The 21,509-nt window shown below is 34.9% G+C and overlaps 1 protein-coding gene across 7 annotated transcripts in view; it reads right to left on the reverse strand.

Moving 5' to 3' along the window:
- Nucleotides 1-3,506: 3,506 nt before the first annotated feature.
- PPM1K (protein phosphatase, Mg2+/Mn2+ dependent 1K) overlaps nucleotides 3,507-21,509 on the reverse strand; it is a 30,407-nt gene continuing 12,404 nt past the window's right edge. For all 7 annotated transcript variants that reach the window (XM_051963925.1, XM_051963928.1, XM_051963924.1 and 4 more), the window contains 2 exons: nucleotides 8,212-8,346; nucleotides 3,507-6,632 (listed from right to left, as the gene is read on the reverse strand). In XM_051963925.1, coding sequence (XP_051819885.1) covers nucleotides 6,501-6,632; nucleotides 8,212-8,346 — 267 coding nt within the window. In that variant the 3' untranslated portion in view covers nucleotides 3,507-6,500. The remainder of the gene's footprint in view (nucleotides 6,633-8,211; nucleotides 8,347-21,509) is intronic.

Raw genomic sequence — 21,509 nt, forward strand, 5'->3', positions numbered from 1 at the left:
CAAATTTATAAGAATACAAATCATCCCCCAACTGACAAAAGGTCAAAGGATAAGAACAGGAAGTTTTCAGATAAAGAAATTAGAGTTGTACATCATCATATGCTCTAAATCACTATTGATTAGAGAAATGCAAATTAAAAAAACTCTGAAGTACCATTTCAAACGTATTAAATTTGCTAAGATGACAGAAAAAGATAATAAATATTGGAGAGAATATAGGAAAATTGGGACACTAATGCATTATTGGTGGACATGTGAACTGATCCAACCCTTCTGGAGAGCAATTTGGAACTACACTCAAAGGGCAATCAATTTGTGCTTACAAATCCAGCAGTGTCTCTACTGAGTTTATTTCCAAAAGAAATCATAAAATAGAAGAAATATGCAAAAATATTTGTAGCAGCCCTTTTTGTTGTGGTAAGGAACTGGAAACTGAGTGGATGCTCCTCAGTTGGGGAATGGTTAAACAAGCACGGAATGAAATAATGAGCAAGCTGATTTTAGAAAAGCTGGGAAGATTTATATGAACTGATGCTGAGTGAACTGAGCAGAACCAAGAGAACATTGTACACAGTAACAAGATTATATGGTAATCTACTGATTCAATGAAGTGATTCAAGGCAATTTCAACAGATTGTGATAAAACGTGCCATTCACATCCAGAATGAGAACTATTGAATGTGGATCAAAACATTGTATGTTTGTTGGCTTTTTTTTCTTTGTGTTTTTTTTTTCCTTTTGATCTGATTTTTTTTTTTTTGCTCAACATGACAAATATGGAGATATATTTAGAAGAATGGTACAGGTTTATTTGGAAGGAAGGAAAGCTTTTAACTGATGGCAAAAAAACCCCACTAATTTTCTCTTTTTTATTCTCTTCTGGTCAACTCTAAAAGAAAAAACATTTCCAATGAATGATTCCTTTTAAATTGAATTGAAAGCACTATGAAACAGTGAATATGAGATCAATTAGTCTATCAAACCAACTCCACTGATTTAACTTAGACTAAAACAGGCCTACTAAGTATGTTCTTTTCTTTATTAAGTGAAGGACATTTGGAGCCTGATGCCCAGGGGAAGACAAAGTCTCTATAAGAATGAGCAAAATGCAGAATTTATCTGTGGGAAAAGGTGAATTTTCTCTCAACTTGTATGAAATACATGCAGAGAAACACATTTGAGAGAGGGGTGATTAAAATTATGTGAGAATTGATTAGATACAGTTGCCAAATATATAACCAACAATGCAGAGATGGGAGGAAGCAGTTTATTATGCTGAGAGTACAGACTCCACTGAATGTAAAATCAGTGAACCCCCCAGTATCAGAGAAGCTGCTGTTACATCGATTTTCGTTACATACATAGGATGGATACAATGGATTTTAAAGAACAAGTCATAATAGCTAACATTTATATAGTGGTTTCTAAATGCCAACCATTTAATTATTATCTTAATCAAGTCCTTGCTTTTGAATCCTGAATTATAGTGCCAGTCTCCTCAGGACATCAGTGGCTGCACTCCTCAACTCTCAGGATTAAACAGCTTATATCTGAAATATTTTTGAAGTGCAAAAGATAGAGAATGAAGACAAATTGACAAAACACTGCCTATCTCTATGATTTTTCCAAACAAGATCATGTCTTTGTCAGTGGGTTGATTTTTCCTGTGATAAAAATCTCTGGATACAATCTACTTTGTGTGTGCGACAGGGTTAATGAGCTGGAAAATTCGATCTTTATCTAACCTAGTCATGACAGAAATTGTTCAAGGATCTGTTGGCTGCCAAGATGCCCAGAGAATAATCAATGATGCAGATTGGGAGGAAAAAAAACTGCAATTTATTATACTCAGAGCACAGGTTTCAGTGAGCCCCTAACATCAGTTTTAAACTACATTATATAGATTTTAGTTACATAAACAGAATGGGTACAATAGAATTTCAAAGAGCAAATAAGAGAAGATAATTATTTACACATCAAAGAACAGATGGCAGAAGGAGATCTATATCAAGTAAAACAGGAAATTAACCTGTTAACACTGAACCTATAATTGATATCACAAGTTTGATTTTACAGACTCTACCAAACTACATAATGACTTCATCCTAAGTAAATGGTAACAGGTTAAGCCAGAAATTCACTTATGACAGGGAGAGGAAATGTGTTCTCAAAAGTGAATTTTGTTATACACATGTAAAACCTTATTAATGTCCACTTCAATGTCCCAATGTGGCATTAAAATGATTCTTAAATTAAGGATCCTATATGTATATAAAAGCCCCCAATTTTAAATGTTATTTGCTATAGGGGCTATTAAAATGTTCAGTGTTTTAAGTCCAAAATCAACTTACATGTGGAATTCTTCATATTAATTTAGAGAATAATTTACATTTGATTACAAAAGGATACTCTGAGAATTAAAATATACTTTGCTTTTGTTCAGTAACACAATAATTCCAACAATCATAAATATTTTGAAATTAAATATTTGGGCAATGATTTGTTGAAAGTAACTGTTTACTGAGTTCATCAAGTTTCCTTAAATTCAGCACTCAAGCTACAGAACAAATTAATATATATGACCTCTGCATTTGAAAAATTAAATTATGATACACAAATTATAGATCAAAACCCACAATAAATTAAGGAATCCAAGTGAAGAGATTTGTGTGGGTACATGTGCGTGTGCGTATATGTGTCTTTATTTTGAAAGAAAACCAGTCTTAAGAGTCAGAAGATCTGGGGCCAAGTTTGGGGCCTGCAACTTACCAGCTGTGACCTTCACCTCTTTAGGTCTTGGTTTCTTCATCTGTAAGTGAACTAATCTGTAATATTAGCTTGCCTGTAGAATAGCATCCACAGAATTGTTAAAGCTATAAGACATCTGATAGAAGATATAGTTGTATTACCCTTTGTATACAGAAAACAGAAGTATGCACTGGTGAATGGATCCCAGTGGATCCACTGCTAACTGATATGAGTTATTGTGATGGCATCACAGAATTTCAGAGTTGGAAGAGCCTTCAATGTCCATGTAGTCCAAATCATATTTCAAAGTAATCCCCACTACAAATGGCCGTTCATTCTCCTCATCTGAACCTCCAAAGATGAGGAAACTATCATCCCATTTTAATTTTAAAAAGTTTTAATTATTAGGAAGTTTTTCCTGACTTCACACCATAATTTCTCTCTCTGAACCTTCACTAATTCTACTCTCTGGAACCAAAGAGAACAAGTCTAATCTTTCACCTGAGACAGCATTTCAGATACTTGCTAATAGATACTAGATTCCCCTAAGTCTTCCCTTTGCCAGGTTAAACATTGTTAGTCTCTTCAGTATTTAAATTGAACTCAAACTGCTTATAATTAATTTATTCATTAGGTAAAAATCTATAAAAATCATCTATATATGTGGATCACAGAAGAGACAAGAAATGTGATGCATTTAATATTTAAGAAACTAACTTCATCATGTAATTTTATAATTATCAAAATATACACATGAATTAACCATTTAGTCATAGTTTAATGAACTAAAGAAAACAAAAGTACATTTAATTTCCAAGACATAAGATATTCAAATATTTATATTTTGAGTATGTGTCAAAGTACAATGGTTTCAATATACAGAATATATTTGACAAATAATATTTTGGCAGCAATTCATTAAGCAAAGAAGCTATTAAATTTACATAAGTTACAACTGTACAGTCTTCATTTAAATAGAAAGCAAACACTGCTAGAACATAACCAAGAATTTAATGTTATATGAACATAAACTAGATTTAAGTCAGACAAATTCACATAGTTTTGCCTGTATGGAAAATTCACAGTTCTAAGAGAACATTAGGTCACTCCCATTTCTTCTGCTGGTGAGGGCATTTCCCTGGAATATTTTTCAAGTCACAGATTTTGAAATCTTAATAAGTTCCCTTTGATCAGCCAAAGCTACATCATTATACTTAATATTAAAGGCTTGGAAAAATAAATTTAAGTCTCATAGATTAGCTGGTTAACTCAGCATTAAAAAATACCCATGAGAGGCAGAGCAAATCCTAGATTAGAGCAGCAACATATACCTATCTCTGACAGATCTACAAAAATCCTTCATTCCTCAGTGATCTCAGTTCTTTTTTTTAATTTTGAAAAAAATCTCTTTACAACATTATCCCTTGCACTCACTTCTGTTCCGACTTTTTCCCTCCCTCCCTCCACCCCCTCCCCCAGATGGCAAGAAGTCCTATACATGTTAAATATGAGTGACCTCAGTTCTTGAAGCTGGTTTGACAACACTGCCTAGTATAACTGGATTTTAAGTCAGCTCTCAATATTAGGACAGTACCTTGTATATATGTAATAGGCACTTGATAAAATTATTTTAATGATCACATCTGTATTAATGTGGAAAAGGGCACTAATACAAATAATTCAAAATAGCAAATAAACCAAAAATCTTGAATGAATGCTATTTTGATATTTTAATATATAGATTTTCTGAAACTCTGAGTAATCATTTTATGGTGTAGTTTTATTGTATTTGTTTAAATACTTTAATCAGGAAGAGCAAGAAAGCTACTTAGGTTCCTCAACTTGACTGTTCTTCAGATGAATGTCACAGAAAGATGACACAGGTTTTGAGTGTGTCCTCTTTCACATATCTTCACTGGAAAGAAGGAGGGGCAAAAGCAATTAGGTTGTTTCATTTAAGAAGGGTTTTTTTTTTTTTTTGATGAATAAGATAAGGAGACCTAAATTTCCTTTTCTGCAGATGCAATATATAGAACTACTTTAGATGTAAATAAAGCCTTTTAAAGCTTGGAGAAAATAACTATTATGGAAAACATTGTTAAGGATATAGTAGGTTTTTGATTTCCTGTAGTCTTTTTGATTCATTTTCACCCTAATCTCTTTGCACTTCCTGATATTTTTAGAACACTATTTGTTTTTATAAACTACAAAAGAACTTGTACTTTAAATGCTTTAACACCTATCAAGATATCAATATGTGAGTGCATCTTCAAATTTTTTTACTGGATTTCTTACTTTTCTAAAACAGTAAACTTTTACAAATCATTTCCAAATACCATTAACATTTAAATGGCTCATAAAAGGTATTCCCCTCCTTCCCACTTCTAGCCCTCTTACAGTGACCTCTGGGCTCTGGATTATAAATCCAAAGGGAATATATCATATCAAGAGCTTATTTTGTTCCCTTTCAATGACATAGTGTTATTTCAAATATGTATACATTCAAAGACTTTTACTTAGAGAAAAAAGTTCCTTAGAAACATTATATACTCAGTGACATATTATGCGGAAATAACTTATTGAGACAACCATGCACCTCTATTCTGAAATCCATTTCTATCTGCTAATTTACTTACCAAGAGAAGACAGCAAAAGAGAAAAAAAGGCATAAATTTATATTAGCAAATCACAAGGCAAATAGGATTTGAGGCAGATATTTTAATGTTTATGCTTTAGACTAAAGCTTTAACTTTAAAAAAGAGTAAAAGCAAATCACCATTAGGTAGCCCTCATAATTATGAAGTCATCATCTCCCACAAAAAAGTATCCACAATAGAAAAACTAATATATCTAGAGTATATATAAAACACTTAAAAGAGATTAAAAGCAGAAAATTTTATATACAGTACTTAAAACCTTCAGTACTTCTTTTTACATTAATCCAGAAAAAGGACCTTTTGCATAAGTAGTCTATTTTCCTAGATTGAGAAACATATACTGTGCATCTTCCTCACTCATAAGAAAGAGAATGAATGATTATATGAGACCCAAGTAACAATCAATTTAAAAAAAACATAGGCTCGTTGTTCATAAAAATGTAACTGGGCTCGTAATACCATACCTTAGGTATGTCCCATCACTTTCAAATTGAATCATTTCAATTGTTTTTCAGTTCCAACAGCCAGTTAGTTACTGGGCCAGAATTTTTAAAAAGCAATTGTGAAAAGGCCTGTACTATCTGTATTATTATAATCAATATTTTGCAATTAGTGGAGTATTTTAAAAATAAGCAACATGTATACATAACATTGTTTTATTTGTACACACACACATACACACACACACACCCTGAAAATCAAGAACTTCTCCAAAGATACACAATAAAGTTAGGTTTCAGCTTGTACAGTAAAAATGGTCACTGAAAATCAAGAGCTGCCTAGTAGTCCAAAAAAAGAAATAAAATAGTTAACACAGTTAGATCAAACCCTTTATTTTTTTTTTATGAGATCCTTTTACTCATTGTACACATGGACTCGCAGAAGTTTGATTATCCATACTGTTATGCCAAACAAGTTGAATTAGAGCTTACAGATGATAACCATGATATTCATAAACAATACATGGAAATAGATAATAAACTTAAAAGCAATTTAGGCACTAATTTTTGAGTCATAAGATGATTTTTTAAAAAATCTAGTTCTGTTTCCTATAATAGTAGATATCAATCGCAGAATAACATCTGGCACAAGCTATTAAGCCCAACGTCCACTTGAGGCAAAACTTCTGCTGAATGAGAAACCGACATCTGAGTTTTTGTATTTTCCCCAGGCACCAAAAGGCACTACTACTGCAGTGCTATTATCTTCAGTACCATACTGTATTGCCTATAGCATTTGGTGAAAGAAAAACAAACACAGGAAATTACAGTATGCACAAAGAAACTTAAACTAAATACATTTTAGATATACAAATGCTCTTTGGATAACTGGTAGTTCTAAGTTTAGTCACTGATTCAATTATTCTTAAATACTTTTGCTATTTTTTGAGCCACTGTATTAATGAACAAACTTCACATAACTAGTTAAAAAACATGCAAAATTATAGCATATGAGAAGTAGAAGCCCTTAGAGGATCACAAATTTAGAGCTGAAAAGAACTTCAAAGGCCATTTAATCCAACTTTTTCACTTTACAGATGTAGAGAAGAAGCAAAGTCATTTGTGCAAGATCACAAGAGTAATTAAGGGGAGAAATTATGATTTGAAAGCTGGATTCTAAATATAATGGTATTTACACTATTCACTGACTTCAAGATGATTCTGATGATATCAATCTTATGGTGATTGTATATTTTTCTAATATAAGTACAAAGAGTATCCTTTTGGCATTTGTAACTTTATTGTCAGAGATTGATTCAAATAATATACTATTTAGGACTACAAGAGGTAGTTGATACTGTATTTCATAAATGTCTAGTATATTTCAAATGAGCTCACAAAAATGCATCCATTTAACATATTCTTAAGTGGGTGAATTATCAATATGTTCATGTTTCCAATTTCATACACAGTAATGCCGAACTTAACTAGCAACTTCATCTAGCTAGGAAATAGCCAGAGCTAGGAAGGAATAGTTAGCAAATCTGAGTTGCTCAAATCATTCCCTAGAAATTCTTCTAATTTCTAAGAAATTAAACAAAATTATTGCTAGTTAACAGTTTAATTAATACTTTTTAAAATCTGTATGTTAGTTTTACATAATTCATAGTTACCTACAGGAGGGTAGAATTTTAAATGAAGTACATATGCTCTTTACTGTACAGTGATCTCTTTTAGTAACTGAGGAATATCATGAACATATGCAGTTTATATGACAGTATGATTTAGTGGAAAGATCCCAGACCAGGATAAGTGCATTCTAAGTCTTGGTTTTGCCACTAGCTGGTTGCATGACCTTGAATAAATCACTTAAGCTCTCTGCACTTCAATTTCTCCCTCTGTTAACTGAAGAAACTAGATTGGAAGGGTTCTAAAATTTCTTACAGCTCTAAAATGTAAACAAGAAAAACATGTAAAAATGTTTTCAGGTATAATGGCAATAATGAAAATAGAATCTATAATTTATACAAATCACCTTGAAAAGAAAAGCAAGGAGAAAAAAAAACAAGAAAAAAACTCATGAGGCAGTCAGATAAACCAGATTACCATTGTGCCTTTGACATAGGATATTTTTATTACTTCTCAGGGCCAAGGCAGCTAGCTCTATGAGGTTATGTTACATGGGAGTGGCTCAGCTGGAATGCCAAAGGGGCTTTCTCTATCAGAAGTTCCTCATACTAATGAAATCACAGGTTGGCACAAAAACAAAGTTTTTCTATCTGTTCTAAGTTGTAACTTCCAATTTTAGCCATCTCACATAATTGCTTTTAAATAATTTCCATTGAAATTAGAACTAAAGTCACTACCTGTTCAGTTACAACATGGGCTGCTTCATTGGGATCATGGCACTGATTGACAAAGTCACAAATCTCTTGACTATTCACCATGAAGTTAATTCCATCTGTAGTGAGGACCAGGAAGCTATCATCAGCATGCTGCAGCTATAAATAAACCCAAACACAATTATCAAGCAATTTGCTTAAGAATGAGAGTGAATACTGAAAGATCTTATTTGTTGTTGACTAGCCATTAATATACTAAATATACCGTAATTTTTTAAAGTATTTTTATTCCTTAATAGCAATAGGAACAATATAACTGAAAAGGCAGAGGAGTAAATGCCTATCTTTCCAGAAAGAAAAAAAATAATACCACTCCTATCCTTCCCTCTTTCTTTCCTTCCTTCCTTCTTTCCCTTGGTTTCCTTTCTTTCTTGGTATTCTTTTTGATTTGCCATTTATGACCATGTTTCATGATTACCTGATTATATTGCATACTTCTTTTTAAAATTTATTTTAATTTATGGAATAAAACAAGCATTTCCATAATGTAATAGAATAAAAAAGATGATTACAGCAAATGAAAACAGCAAATGTATTATTATTTGCTATTCCTTTCAAGTTTACAACAAATCTTTTAAATTTCTTTTCCCTCAAAATTATTATTTGTATTTGTAAAACAATCCCAGTATGAAGGATTTATCTACAAGCCTTAATTTTAATTTACAAGATATCAGTAACAGAGAAGTATTTGTGATGCAAGTGATTATCAGAGGTAAGTATAATTATTAATACCATATCATCTTGCTATCCTGGCTACTTTTTATATACCATGTAAGGTTTGCAAAGGACTTTACAAATATATTTTCTTATCTAACTTTCATAAAGAACTGAAGAAGGAGCTCAAGAATCTGAGTAATCTTTATTTCTATATTAATCGTATGTATGCATATTCCAGAATTTGATCTAAAAAAGCCTTTCTTGTGTATAAAAAAATATTTTTAAGGAAGTTGCAGCCTTATTGTCTCTGTGGAACATTAAGTATACTGTTTATATTTATGTGTGTGACTAGAAACACCTAGTAATCCAAATTGAGAATAGAATTCTACCTGTTATGAGAACTGTGTTTGTTATGTGCGTTCATAACCTGTCCTGTTATATGGACACAAGTCTCTAGGGATAAAGAAGACTACCAGTAAAGTATCTCTGTCCTTTTTGTAATATTATTTATGTTTAAAGTCATATCTCCCACCCTTGCTAAAACCATGTGGTCCCTCAGAGATGAATTTTGACCACTTAAGAAATTTAGAAATTAAACTGAAAGATTTAAGCCTAGGTAAGCTTAAGAATTTTTACATGTAATGGGAACTAAGAATAGCAAAAACAGCATAGTCAATGGGATTCCCTTAAATGAATCAGAGGAAACAGAAAATGGAAAAACAATTAGTTGATCTTAAAATCGCCTCCCCCCTTTGGCTAGCAAAGATAAAGTGACTTTTATTAGATACACATCTTGTTCTCCTTCTGATCTGTCCACCTGGAAAAGTAATGTCTCTAAATATGATGAAGTTTCAGGAGATAATACAAGAGGATGAGAACACTAATCATTTTTATAATAGGCTATGCAAAAGTACTAAACTATTTGCAAGTCTAGATCCCTTTAGTCTGAGATTGTTCATATCTGTACACCATTTGTTAAAAACATTTCTATAAATGATACTCTAGTTGGTATAGTATGCCTTTTGAGCACATCATATATGTTGCAATTTACATTTTCTATTAAAAAAAGGAAGGACAGGACAAAGAAAAAGGGGAAAAATTAGGGAAAGATCAGGTCTAAGATCCCCAGCTTTTCTCCAAGTATTCCCTTCACAATCTTTCCCTAACAATATTAGATTGAATAATTACTCTATCGATCAGATATCCAGTAGAAATGTAACAAATCCTAATTGACTAAAGTTGAGTCTGAAAAGAAATTTTGTTGTTAATTCAGAGAAGCAGAAGCTAGAGGATACGTAATCTTCCTGTTAAAGACTAAATTTTAATTGAAAAATGGTCTTGGAAACTAAAAGTTTGTAAATCCAAATAGATTTTTAATCCAAAATCAGTTTGTTCAATTTAAATCTGGAAGGGGGCAGCTAGGTGGCACAGTGGATAGAGCACTAGCCCTGAAGTCAGGAGGACCTGAATTCAAATTTGGCTGAGCTGTGTGACCCTGAGCAAATCACTTAACCCCAATTGCCTCAGTAATTGCCTCAGCAAAAAAAAAAAAAAAAAAAAAATTAAATCTGGATAATTGTTTGGCTACAGTATTCTGTTATTTACAATTGCCCACCCAATATCTGATATCGGGGAATGTGTTTAAAGCTAAAAAATGAGTTTTTTGTCTTTTAAGAAATACTTTGGCCCAAATTTCTGTATAATTATCTTAAATATAATCAATTTAGAATTTTAGCAATTCATGTATAAAATATATGTATCATTGTAGAAATTGTATGAGAAATATTGGTTAAGAATGGAAAATATAACTCTCTTGACTTATGAATCATAAAGAATTAGCTGATGCTTCTGAAAAGTGAAAGGTAACTAAACAGAAAAGAGAAGAAAATATGATTTAATTTCGAAAAACAATTTGAATTGTCTTTATAGACAACAAAGCCTTTTGTAATCTGTTAAATAAGACTGAAAGAATCCAGAACCCCACTCCTATTCTTAAACAGAAGTATAAGCCACTGCAGACCTAAATTTTTGGAATTACTAAGAACATTTTAATGGATTTTTAAAAGGATTTTCCCCTCAAATTTCTTTATGTACTCAAACTAGGAACAAGCAGTTTAGATTTCTATCCCCATTTGGGAGAATGAAAGAGATCTAAGATGCTTTAATCTTTTAGAGAATAACTAAACTGTAACTAATTAAGCAATAGAATGAAATTGTGATAGGTAAATTATTGAAGAAAATCATCTGGAATGAAATTAACTATACAGCTTGGGAAAGTAAGGTTTTATTAAGTCATTGAGTTTAATAAAAATATGCACTTAAATTATGAAGGATACATTCTGTGGAGTGAATATAGTCTAGGATATGGTAAATGTACAATCTGAGCAAATCAAATAGCAAATATTCATGTAGATTGAGTAACAGATGCTGGAGAGTTGCCAAAAGAGAAATAAGAAAAGCTTAAAGGCTGAATATGGAAGGTAATAAAGTTTGGGTTTTGTAAACCAAAAGAGAGATGCATAAAAATGAAAAGGTTTAAGTCTGTTGAGAAGATGTGAGGAAATGACTTTATTTAAGTAAGAAGGTTGTTTGAAACTTTACATACACAAATAAAAAATTGCAGCTTCATTTGAAAGTCAATAGTTATAGAGGGTTAGAAGTAAACTGATAAGCAGTGGATTCTTTTTGAGACTGTAGACCGCAGATCTGAATTAAATTATTAATTTGGCTCTTAAATATTAAAATTGTAGTAAATTATTGCCTATGTTAAAATCTTTGGCAGTGGATTGGCTGGAAATAGCGAACCCCATAATATGCAATGCTTGGGGATAAATAGCTCTTGTGTAAAATATAATATTAAAAAATTAAATTATAATGTGAGACTATGATACTACTTGAAAAAATAGATCTAGGTAATGAATTTATTTTCTCTCTCTAATGAAATTTCTATTCTGTTCTAAATTCCATGCTTATAAAAATGTACTATATCTTCAATCTGGGGTTTCTTGGCCATAAGATGGTCCAACAGACCATTATAAGGATACTAGACTAGAATTGGGTTTTGTTTCATGTTTCAAATCCATAACATTGTTTATGATGCTGTGCAAATATACTGTTAGGAATGCAATTTCTCTTCTAATCTGGATATCTCTATATTGTGAGATAAACTGTTAATGGAAAATGTTTGAAAACTGTTAATATTCTAAAGCATAATTTAAGAAATTAGAAACTTCTAGTTTGTCTAAAGTGAAGAGGAAGCTCTTTTGATTATCCATTTACTCATTGCAAACACTTTTGACAAAAGGGAGTGGTAATTAGGAATTTGTTTAATTATGAAATTATAATTGGAAAGATCTGTAATGAAATTACATTTTAATCAATTTAGGCTTAACAAACTCTAGTCTTAAAGATTTATTTTTGCTTTAAGATTTAAATAAAGGATAGATATATGTCAGTCTAGAACCTTAGCGGTATCATATACTCACTATGTGAATTTTATTCTTCATTAGATTCTATGACTATCATTTTATATCAAAATGAATTTATACTATTTTGAAGAGAAATAATAATAGAAAGGAATATTAAATAAAATCTTTCATGTGATTTTTTCCCAGAAGGCAGAGAATTTTTATTTGTTAGCTAATTTATTGCAACAACTTGAAAACATTGATAACAATTGTCCAGCCCTACTGTGATCAATGAGATTTTGTTATTTGAGGTAAAATCTTTTAGGACTCTGAATATTCTTTTAGAGTTTCATTTTTAGATTTGTTGAGTCCTTCGATTAAGAAAAAATGCCAGCAGTGCAATGGGAGTAACATCTCAGATCTAAGTTTAGTGGAAATAAAAGTTGGGAAAGTGAACTTGGGAAGACTATGGTTAGATCCTCCTAATTTATCTTCCCATACAAGAAAACTACTCACCTGCTTAATTCTGAGCCTTACTTTGTATCTTGCCATATACTTATGCTTAACTATTCTTATACATAGGTTGATTCATTCCGAGTTCTTGGGTGTAGATCTGGAGGATCAGATTGATGCTATTAATTCCATGCTGTTGCTTCTTCTTCTAAAAGCAAATCTCTCTAACCATAATAAATTAAGCTGTGACTTTTATGATGAATCTTGTTGCTACAATACCTTTACAATTCTGTTTTCAATCTGAGATTATAGTCAATATTATATCTTGAAGTGGATGAGTACTTGGCTTTGTCATCAGCCTGTTACTAGTGTCATATTTCCACATAAAATAAGGACCTTTAAATATTTCATAATGGCATGGCATGATATTGAGCAATATTGTAATGATCTGTGAAAGCAGGATATAATTCTATTATTTAATAAGATTAATATCTTATATGTTTTCTGTTTTGAGTTAAAGAAAAGAAAGTTTCTCTTATGTAAATTCATTGGTGACCGACCTTTCTATATAGAAAGTTATTACTTATGTATTCCTATATAGTATTAGCTCCTTAGAAGTGAATCCTCCTGAGGGGGAAATGAGCAGCTAAAAGGAAATAGAGTAAATAAAATAGCTAGAGTGAACATTTGGGTTTTTTTTCCTAAAGAAATAATAATAACATGATCAGATATTTATATATGTCAAATAGAAAAATTGAGTTCAGAATTTTTTTTATTTTTCAGTTTGTATTTGAATTTCCTAAATATATCAACACAATAACTTGCTAATTTATATCACAAAGCATTATAAGTAGTAAACTGAAGTCCCTTCCCTTCTGGGACATGAATTTGATATGGAAAATGAAAAAAGATAAATACCATAACTTAAATGATGGTGGAGTTAATGCCAATTTAAAGGGAATTTTATTTTAGCCTTAGCTGACACAATTATATTGGCAAATATCAAATTTATAACCAGAAGCAAGTTCTTCTTCTACAAGTTAGACTTTGTAAATTCTTTTAGATTCTCCCTTCAGCCTGTTACTGACAGGTTCTAAATCAAATATCTGGTTTAGAGAAAGATCTAAGCAGCAAAGAATATATGGAAAATGTAAATTCTCTGGTCTAAAGATTCTTAATTTGATTTTCTTATTAGAGTTACCAGGTTGAAGCTAGTTTTTGCCACATGACCTCGTTATTGGTAAAGCAAACTTAAAGTGACTATTAAATGGTAATAAGATCTGTTTTGCAAGAGATTTTCATAGAAATAGAATCTCTACAAGTAACTTGAACTAGAGAAGCAAGCCTGCTAGAAGAAGCTGTTCTGAGGTCCCACCTATATCAGAAAGCCTAAGAGAAATGGCTTCCAGAGGGTCAGAAGACTGCATAAAGAAATCCTCTGAGAAATTAGATTGCTACATGAGACTTAGGAACCCTAAATTAAGATAAATTGATGAAATGGATATGGAAGTGGATTGCCCTTCTCTTCCCATGTGCTATTATTTTTTGTATGGCCTGCTTGCCAAAAAAGACTGCCCTCAATGGCTCCTGTCAATGACTTGGTCAATCTCTTTTCCTTATAATATTCTCATATTAAGCGTTTGATTATTGTTGGTGATTCATTGAGAAGACAGGTCCTCAGCAAACCACAGGAGGGAATCCATGGAAATTTTTAAAAATTTTATTGTTTTTTTTTTCTGGTTATACATGGGATTTTTTTGGATCACTGAACTACTAAGAACCAAGTCTTTCACGTTGACCATCGTATATTCTTGCTGTTATTGTGTACATAATATTCCTGGTTCTGCCTTGCTTTGCTCAATATCAGTTCATGTAAATCTTTCCAGGCTTTCTAAAAATCAGTTTGTTCGTCATTTTATAGAATAATATTCCATCACCTTCATATACCACAACTTATTCAGCCATGCCCCAACTGATGGGCAGCTACTCATTTTCCAATTCTTTGCTACTACACAAAAAGCTGCTACAAACATTTTTGCACATGTAGGTCCTTTACCCTTCTTTATGATTTCCTTGTGATAAAGATCCAGTATTGGTCAAAGGGTATGCAGCGTTTTATAGCCTTTTGGACATAGTTCCAAATTGCTCTCCAGAATGGTTGGATTATTTTACAATTCCACCAACAATGTATTAGTGGACTGACAGAGAAATTAATTTTAATACTGTTACCATCAAATTTAATTTTTCCTTTTCTGTCAAAAGGCCATCCTGAGAGTAGGAAAAGCCCCACTCCCTCTAGAGTATATTAAGAGATAAAGGTAATAGAATATTATTGTTCTATAAGAAACAATGAGCAAGCTGATTTCAGAAAAACCTGGGAAGATCTCCATCAACTGATACTGAGTAAAATGAGCAGAACCAGGAGAAAAAAATATATATAGTAACAAGAAAATTATGTGATGATCAACTGTGATGGACTTGGCTCTTCTCAACAATGTGATGATTAAAGGCAATTCCAATGGACTTAAAATGGAAAATGCTTCCAGAGAGAGAACTATGGAGACTGAATGGATTTTGTTTTGTTTTCTTTCTCATGTTTTCCCCCTTGAGGGAATCAAATCCTCAAAAAATTGATTTCAAGTCAACCTCATAACCATTATGATTTTATCAAAAAGATATTAGTAACAATCATTACATAACTTTGCCATAGTTAAATTATTTTATTATGACTTCTTTTACACAGCATGTATGAAAACGTGTTTAAAAGAATTTGATATTTAACCTATATCTGATTGCTTGCTGTCTTGGAAGGGGAGCTAAAGGAGGGGGAAGGAAAAATTTGCAACACAGAGTTTTGCAAAAATGAATGTTATAAATTATGTATTTGGAAATATAAAATACTATTGAAAAATTTAAAAAATAAAGTATACTAAGAAATGTCCTTACATTTCTATTGAGGAACTTAGTCTCAAATAGGTTGGGCTAGGCTCTACCCTAGGACCCCACCATCAGAATCTTTCTTTGTTTATCCTGTAAACAGAACTAGTTTAGGCTAGCCAAAGACTACTAAAGTGTCTACCAAAGTGACTCCAAAGTGTCTGAGCCCCCTCATTAAGATCTGGGTAAAACTGATTCTTGAAGGGTAAAAACAATCAGAATGAAATAGTTTTTTTGCTCATATTGCCAAGGGCAGCTAGAGCCTTATGACCAAGCCTTGTTCCTCATTTAACACACATTCTGCCCCATCCCCACCCCTTTTCCTCCTGAACATATAAAAATCTTTCTATAAGTTTTTCTGATGGACATTTATGGGTGACCCAGGCTCACAACTTAATTATCTCAATTAAACATGCCTTTCTTACTTACGCATTTGATTTATTTCAGGATTTAATGTTGGCAGAAGTGGATTCATCAGAGATTGTTAGGGGAAATAAAGCACTGCTCTGAGAGCCTGTATACCAAGTCGGCTGATAGACAGGGTCTAGGGGGTAAGAAGGGACTTGGCCTCTGAGGCTGGAGGTTGTATCTGGCAGGAGTTGAAGGAACTGGTATAGGTTTCCTGAGATGTCAAGGGGTGTGTCCTCTTGCTAGATCTCCTCCTGGGACACTGCACTAACTCTAGAAGCCTCCCTTCTGGGGTTCCACCTGCACAGTTCTGAGTGGGCAATCCGGGAAGAGAGGCAGCATAAATAGACAGCCTTGAGCAGAGCTCGCTCTCTTGCTCTTGTGCTCCTATGCTCCTGCTCTCTTGCTTCCTGCTTATATCCACTGAGAGGATGACTGAATAAAGACTGTATGGTTGTACCTCCTGGTCAGTTTGTCTCTGTGATAAGGTTGGAGCTAGAAGGTAGGTGAGCTGGCCTAGCTGTGCCACCAATGGGTGGGCAGATAAAGTAGCTTTAAGAGATGCTACAAATGGTGCCTAAACAGGGACCATTTGGCTAGGACCTCTCTGGAAAGAGAGAAAGAACTCTGCTTTAGTGAGTGGAGCATTCGGTATGGGACAAACTATAGCGAGGGACCCAGATCCGGAGGTACTAGGGAAAGAAGTTTATAGAATAGTAAAGCAAGCAGGATTGGAAATTGATTTTAAAAAGTGGGAAGCAGTAGGTGATTAGATGGCTTCCTATGATTAGGAAATGCTGGGAGCCACCCCGGATGGCATTACCCCATTTATCAAATGATTAGAAGCACTTTAAGAGGTGCAAGCCACAATCTATTAAAAGTAGATAATGACGTGCAAACAGAGACAAGTTTAGGACAAATGATATGGAAAGCAACAAAGGAAGGAGACGTGGAAGGAAAAAACTTTATAGGTGATATTCAGAGCCACACCCCTCAAGATGATTTCCAAAAAAAATAGTAGGAGCTGGAAGGTATGAAAGAAATGAGGATCAAATGCAATATGATGCAGCAATATATGCAGCTGTGTCCCAATGTGTCCAACGAGCATTTAGCAAAATTCAGGCTTCTGGAAAGCAGAGGCCCTCCATAACTAGAATTAAACAGAGCCCGGATGAACCTTTTCCTGATTTTGTGGCCCACCAGTGGGCAGAGGAGAAGCCTCCAGCCTCCTATTACAGAAATTGGCACAGGAGAATGCTAATACTAACTGCCAGAAGGCCATGTTTACTTTAGATGGGAAGGCTGGACTGGAAGAGATGATAAAGAGATGTGAGAATGTCAGCTTCAGTGCCTTTCAAATGGATGTCCTCGTGGCTGCTATATCTAAAGGGGTTGCAGCAGAAGACCTGCCCTGGCAATTTGTAAACAACCAGGGGGTATTCCGACCCCTGGTTGTCGCAGGTCTTAGGTACAATTTATGGGGTAGAGATATATTGAAGGCTTGTTGGGTCTCAGTTTATATATCATCTCCACAGGATTTTTAATTGGGGTCATTGAGTGTTTGGGTACCACCTTTCATATCACGCCCATACCATTAACATGGAAATCTAACACCCTGGTTTGGGTACCCCAATGGCCTTTCTCAGTGGACAAAGCCCAAATCTTATGTGAAATTATACAACAACAGTTGAAGGCTGGACTTATAGAGCCAATGTCCAGCCCATGGAATAGCCTTGTATTTATTATAAAGAAAAAATCTGGGAAATTCAGAATGCTAGTGGACCCCAGGGCCATTAATGCTACTACTGAACCTACGGGAGCCCTACAACCTGGCATGCCATCTCCTAATTTAGTACCCACCAGCTGGCCAGTTACAGTAACAGACATACAAGATAGTTTCTTCTCCATCCCGCTGGCCCCAGAGGAGAAGAAAAGATTTGCTTTTACCATTCCCGCTATAAACAATGCAGGATCCGATCTGCACTACCAAAGGAAAGTTTTCCCCCAAGGGATGTGTTGTAGCCCCACCTTGTGTCAGGCATGCATAGCACAAGTGCTAGAGCCAATTAGGAGGGTGTGGCTTCATGCCATGATACTGCACTATATGGATGATATACTATTATTAACAAGCAGTGGGAAAAATGTAGAATGCGGACTTAATGTAGGCCATTGAACACGATACACCCAAGGCCAATTAGTTTGCATTATGACTTCTTTAGCTCCCAGTTCAAAGGGTAAATACAGTAAGGATCTTTTCCCTTTAGATGAGAAGCTCTTTTTACTGCCTCAAAGGCAGTACCTACCCTGCCGAAGGAGACCATAAGTGTTCTCGCTCAACATGGAGTGGTAGTAATCTCAGAAAAGATCCAAAATAACCATCCCATCATTTACCTGGGGCTCCGCATGAGGACTTCTGCAGTTACTAATTAGATACTTAATTTACAATTAGACAAGGTGAATACTCTGAACCAATTTCAGAAACTAGCAGGATAAATTCAATGGTTAAGAGTTGTGCCCCTATTCCTATTTCTTTAATTCAGCCATTGTATGACATATTGAAAAGAGAGTCTGACCTAACTCCCCTCATAAATGGACACAATTTATAAGAACATTGCTCTTGCCTCTAAATCTGAAACTGAGGTCAGACTCCATGTGTCCTGTAGAGGTTTCTTTAGTAGGCCAAAGAGTCCTTTCCCGGTATTACATCAAGGTAATAAAATTTTGGAATATGTGTACATGACAAGACCACAGAAGATATTATGGAACCATATTGAAATGCTGGGAAAACTTGCCTTTGAGGCAGTAAAAAGAGCTTCTCATCTAAAGGGAAAAGATCCTTACTGTATTTACCCTTTGAACTGGGAGCTAAAGAAGTCATAATGCAAACTAATTGGCCTTGGATGTATCGTGTTCAATGGCCTACATTAAGTCCGCATTCTACATGCTTATTCCTTCTTTTGCTGTCCCATATTCTGGTACAGAGCTCTTGTAAGACAATTGTTGATGAGCCTGTGCAAGGTGCAAATGTCTTTACTGATGCCACTAAGAACCGCAAGGCCTCAATTTATCATGAGCGCTCAAAAGAGATTCTGGTGTTAGAGACTCCTTATGATTCCACCCAGAAAAATGAGTTTTTCACTGTCCTCCAGCCTGTAAAAGGTACCTGGAACCCATTAACATCATATCAAATAGCTCATATGTTTTCCGAGTGCTCAGAGGCATTGAGGATGCTGTCCTACAATCTCAGAATTCTTCAGTTGCTGACCTCCTTGCTGAATTGCAATTGATTTTATAGACTAGGAAACATTCCATTTACATCCTGCATGTATACTCTCACCAATGCTTTGCAGGAGGCATATTTGCTGGCAATAAGGTGGTGAACTGTGTTTTACAATGCTTCCTTCTCATGGTTGCCACATCCCTGATTTTTCACTGTCCTCCAGCCTGTAAAAGGTACCTGGAACCCATTAACATCATATCAAATAGCTCATATGCTGTCCGAGTGCTCAGAGGCATTGAGGATGCTGTCCTACAATCTCAGAATTCTTCAGTTGCTGACCTCCTTGCTGAATTGCAGTTGATTTTATAGACTAGGAAACATTCCATTTACGTCCTGCATGTATACTCTCACCAATGCTTTGCAGGAGGCATATTTGCTGGCAATGAGGTGGTGAGCTGTGTTTTACAATGCTTCCTTCTCATGGTTGCCACAGCTCCTGAATGTGCCCATGATTTTCTCCACTTACCCACTAATTCTCTACATCGCCATTATGGCCTCACCCAGGAATAAGCCTGACAGATAAAGAAGTAATATGTTCAGTGTGTTCAGTTTCTCCCTCCTCCACCTAGGAAAGGAGTTAATCCCCGGGGTTTATTACCCAATGATTTATGGCAAATGGATGTGAACATATGAGCCGTGTGGCCTTCCACAACTGTACTGACACTTTTTCTAAATTCCTCTGGGCCATAGTGGCCTCCAGTGAGAATATTCCTTCGGTCATTAAACATTTGTCTAGTTGCTTCTCCTCTCACAGGGTTCCTAATACCATAAATAGTCCAGCTTATACCTCTAAGCAGATGGCCACCTTCCTTGCCATATTCACCATTAAACATGTTACAGGGATTCCCTATAATCCACAGGGTCAGACGCTAGTGAAATGGGCCCATCCTAAATTGAAGATCACCCTTATTAAACAGAAAAGGGGAGGAAGTAGACAGAATCCCTGATGGCCCACACAGAGGGATATGGATAAGACCTTATATACTTGGAATTATTTGTGCCTAGAACAGGGATACCAGTCTCTAAGGTATCACTGTTTACCAGTCTCTCTCTCCAGGAACGATACATTTGGCACAATCTTATAGACAGGACAGAAAACTTAGTTCCATGAAAACGCACTTCAAGTGGAAACATTCAAAAGTCCTTTGGAAGAATGAGGAAGGACATTGGCAAGGTCCATCCTTACTTAGTACTTTGGAAAGGACCAGGATATTTATGTCTTGCAGATCCTGATGGGGAAGGCCAATGGATTCCACAAAGAACAACAAGGAAAATTGACCCTATTAAAACAGGAGCCGAAGAAGAAAAGAAAATGATTCAAGAAATGCCAGAAACAGCACCAAAGCAGAGAGATGACTATCCTTGCTGGACCAGTTTAGTGATGGGATCCAATATACTTCTTTTTCCATCACCTTCTATTGTATCCCATGGGCTCTATGTAGCCATTTTTGTATTGTTGCTTCTTTGGCTTTTGCCTACTTTGCTAGGATGCTTTATATGTATTCTTTAAAAATTCCAGAGAGGTGCTTACAGAAGAGTTTCTCATTCGTCAACATGAGAACACTCGGTCTTATTAATAAAAAAGGGGGAGTTGTTAGGGGCATTGAAGCACTGCTCTCTCTTTGATATATGTCACAGAACCTGTACACCATGTCAGCTGGTAGGCAGGGCCCAGGAGCTAAAAAGGGGCTTGCCCTCTAAAACAGGAGGTTGTGTTGGGCAGAAGTTAGAGGAACTGCTAATAGGTTTCCTGAGATGGTGAGGGGTGTGTCCTCGTACTAGATCTCCAGAGAAGCAGCACTAACTCCAGAAAGCCTCCCTTCTGAGGGCTCCACCTACACAATTCTGAGTGGGCTGGGCATGGGCAATCCCAGAGTAGAGGCAGCATAAATAAACACCCTTGAGCAGAGCTTGCTCTCCTGCTCTCTTGCACCTCTTGGTCAGTCTGTCTCTGTGTGATACAGGTTGAAGCCCAAAGGCAGGTGAGATGGCCTAGTCTGGCCACCAACGGGTGGGCAGATAGAGTAGCCTTAAGGGATGCTACAAGAGGTTATGTCTTATCAGTTCTGGGAGTGAGCTTCTGGAAACCTTGATGCTAGCACAAGTCCAAGTTCCCTCCC

Source organism: Antechinus flavipes, chromosome 6 (assembly GCF_016432865.1).
Source record: "Antechinus flavipes isolate AdamAnt ecotype Samford, QLD, Australia chromosome 6, AdamAnt_v2, whole genome shotgun sequence".
Classification (NCBI taxonomy): Eukaryota; Metazoa; Chordata; class Mammalia; order Dasyuromorphia; family Dasyuridae; genus Antechinus; species Antechinus flavipes.